The sequence below is a fragment of the Aphanomyces astaci genome, assembly GCF_000520075.1.
Source record: "Aphanomyces astaci strain APO3 unplaced genomic scaffold supercont1.361, whole genome shotgun sequence".
Lineage (NCBI taxonomy): Eukaryota > Oomycota > Saprolegniomycetes > Saprolegniales > Verrucalvaceae > Aphanomyces > Aphanomyces astaci.
Window position 1 is genome coordinate 1 of NW_009798624.1, and position 2,773 is coordinate 2,773.

Here is a 2,773-nt window from a genome sequence, read left to right on the forward strand (position 1 = left end):
TGACGCTGCAAAACTACTCGGATGTGCTCCAACAAGTATGGGACAATGCCAGCAAGATTCGAAATGCACAAGCATCATTCAAGCTGCTGCTGTTTGTCTACATCGGTAACACAACATTAACGTCCTATAAATCAATTTTGTTTTGATTAATTTGAACGATGCAATTAACCAAAATAATTTTGTGGCATTTAGAAAAAGCGGCAAGCACCGCGATAAGACGCGCAACCTCAAGCAACATTGCAATGTCAGCGGTCAGAGTTGCGGATTATATTCGCGACCAAAACATCGTGCTTGGACCGCTCCAAACGGATTATACGGGGGTCGTTGCTGCCCGTTTGCCCGTGACTGCCCCCGTCGAAATACCGTCGAATGCAACAATGGACCAGCTTGGCCACATTGACAGCATGCTCGCCCAGCATGCTGTCGCCCGTCATCGCGAAAGTATCTCCCAGTCAACCGACACGTACCGCAGGGTGCGTATGCGCCTTGGCACGATGGCCAGCTCCCCTGTGGATATTTTCCTCTCGGTGGAAGACCTGGGTGGCATTCTGGGAATTCCCCCGTTCGACTTGACACCAATATTTAGGGCGCCAGTAGTGGGAGAAATTTCGGTGCCCAGCGTCAATGTTGAGGACAGTGATCATATTAATGAATAATTTCAGATCATTCCATTAAAAATGTATCTTTGTATAAATCTGTGGAATTGTAGCCGCCGTGACAGTACAAATTGAGTCCTATCTGCTCATCTTTTTTTGTGCATTCCACAAATGCTACATCTAATACTAACCGAATGTTGAAACGGAATGCCATGGGATATTTTCCGATCCAGCGCTTCAGAAGGCTAAAACCAACTTCAATGGGATTCAACTGCGGGGAATATGGCGGCAAAAAAAACAATAATGCGCCTCGGGCATGGACTGCGTCGTGAAGTTCTTTGTACATGTGAATTTTCGCGTTGTCCACGATCAATATCGAGCGCGGCAATGGCCAAGGGTTCAAATACTACAAAACGTTCCGGACCATGGCGTCGTGAAAATTTACACGGTCAAAAGTCCCTACATTAATTAATTATTAATGTGAATTTATCCCAAACAAAAAACTCCAAAATAAATATCAATCATACCATCGACATATTCCTAAAACAAAAACCCTGCAGTCGTAAATGAAGCCAGAGCCGAAACTCGTTGACCACGAGAAAAAAGGGCAAGTCCATAAACGCCTTTTGATTCCGCTTCGACCAGGCGTACTTGCGGATTGAGTCCCGGCCGTCCTTCGATGTCTCATCGACAAAGACCAGTTGATCAGAGTATGAGTAGTATGGGCTTAAGCGCCGATAGTAGTCCCGAAGTTCAAACTCAGCAGCCTCGCGGGCACGTTTCTCTAGGACTATTTACTCGAGAATTAATGCAAGAAATATGCTCTATTATACCTTTTCGCGTTAATCCTCGATCATGCATGAGCGCTCTGCATATCGAAGACGCTGAGATGTTGTTGAGCGACGGGAACTGCAGTCGCAGCGCCTCTTCGAGCTCCTCTATGTAGAAGCAGGGATGCGCGATGGCGTACTCGCTGACCCATGAGTTCACTTCCGGCGGCCATCTCTTCACCCGGACCCGCCTCTTCGTGTTGCAGACATGGCCAGTTGTCGAAAACATCTTGTTGAACCTGGTTACACTACGCTCGGAAATGCCAAGGAGGAGGCACACGCATCCGGTTTCGATTCCGTAGACTTGAACGAGGACAACGCATCTCCAGCGCATGTCAATGCTGATCATGGTAAAACAACTTGTTTGCCGAATTCAAATCGGCAAACAAGGTGATTAAGCTTAAACTCTGGCACGCCATCAATTACTTAGACAATCATCGTTGCGTATGCAGTTGTTTAAACATCGCCATCCGTAAAATTATGAATTCATCAACCGTAATATAATGGCTGGACAGGACTAATTCAACGACGAATTTTTTTTAAACCACGGATTTAGGCCTTGAATAGCCAGAATATATGAAAAGCACAATAATACTTGTACGTTCTACTATTATAGTAGTAGTAGTACGCTATAACAGTAACCTAACCAAAAAGGCGAATTAGTTTTCATTTATCCATAAATTTGTATGAACCAACCTTACCTTTTACTTCGAAGTACAAATTGAAGGATAGTTTCTTTCATGGACCCTGGTCAAAATATACAAAATATACGTATAAATGGAGGAAAGCGTTGTTGAAGGAAGGGCAACAAAGATCCGAAATCAAATTCACAAACCACTATGATGCGAGCCCTGATGAAGCGAGTGGTGCGAGGAGTGCGGCATGATGTTGAGAAGAGTCAATTTGTCTGCGAGGTTCGACGAAACAACACGGCTCAGATGTTGGGCTGCCTCATGTACAACATCAACGGCGGCAACATGGACCTGTACTTCACCCACGAACTGCGAGCCGGCCGCGGCGTGGCACGAGCATTGTGTGACGAAGCCTTTAAGTACGCTCGTACGTTCAAAACGTGTACCTTCCAGACAGAGCCACTGCACGTTCGGCCACGTCACTACTTCACACAGGCGTTGTTGTCCACAAGTCAAAACAAATGGGACTCTTTTCATGGACCAGAGTGGTAATAGATTAGGAGTCCCACTGTTTCGATGTAATAGTGTATTCAAGGCTAACAGTAAATTAGGGCCAGGTACTGATCTTCTCAAAATCCACTTTGACCAACAATAACTTAACGAAACATACATCGAATCCTTCAAAGCTTGCTTGTATGATGTAGCGCCATCAATC

The 2,773-nt window shown here is 45.4% G+C and overlaps 3 protein-coding genes across 3 annotated transcripts; 2 read left to right on the forward strand and 1 right to left on the reverse strand.

Moving 5' to 3' along the window:
• Positions 1–249: 249 nt before the first annotated feature.
• H257_19121 (hypothetical protein) lies at positions 250–597 on the forward strand (the record flags this gene model as incomplete). The annotated part of the gene is made up of 2 exons (XM_009848268.1): positions 250–540; positions 587–597. Coding segments are annotated over 2 exons (302 nt in total), but the record flags the coding sequence as incomplete, so codon positions are not given.
• Positions 598–1,037: 440 nt separating this feature from the next.
• H257_19122 (hypothetical protein) lies at positions 1,038–1,775 on the reverse strand (the record flags this gene model as incomplete). Its single annotated transcript, XM_009848269.1, has 3 exons — positions 1,038–1,055; positions 1,124–1,386; positions 1,430–1,775. 3 exons carry the CDS (start codon positions 1,773–1,775, stop codon positions 1,038–1,040), a joined length of 627 nt encoding a protein of 208 aa, XP_009846571.1.
• Positions 1,776–2,265: 490 nt separating this feature from the next.
• H257_19123 (hypothetical protein) lies at positions 2,266–2,610 on the forward strand (the record flags this gene model as incomplete). The annotated part of the gene is made up of 1 exon (XM_009848270.1): positions 2,266–2,610. One exon carries the CDS (start codon positions 2,266–2,268, stop codon positions 2,608–2,610), a length of 345 nt encoding a protein of 114 aa, XP_009846572.1.
• Between the last annotated feature and the right edge of the window lie 163 nt (positions 2,611–2,773).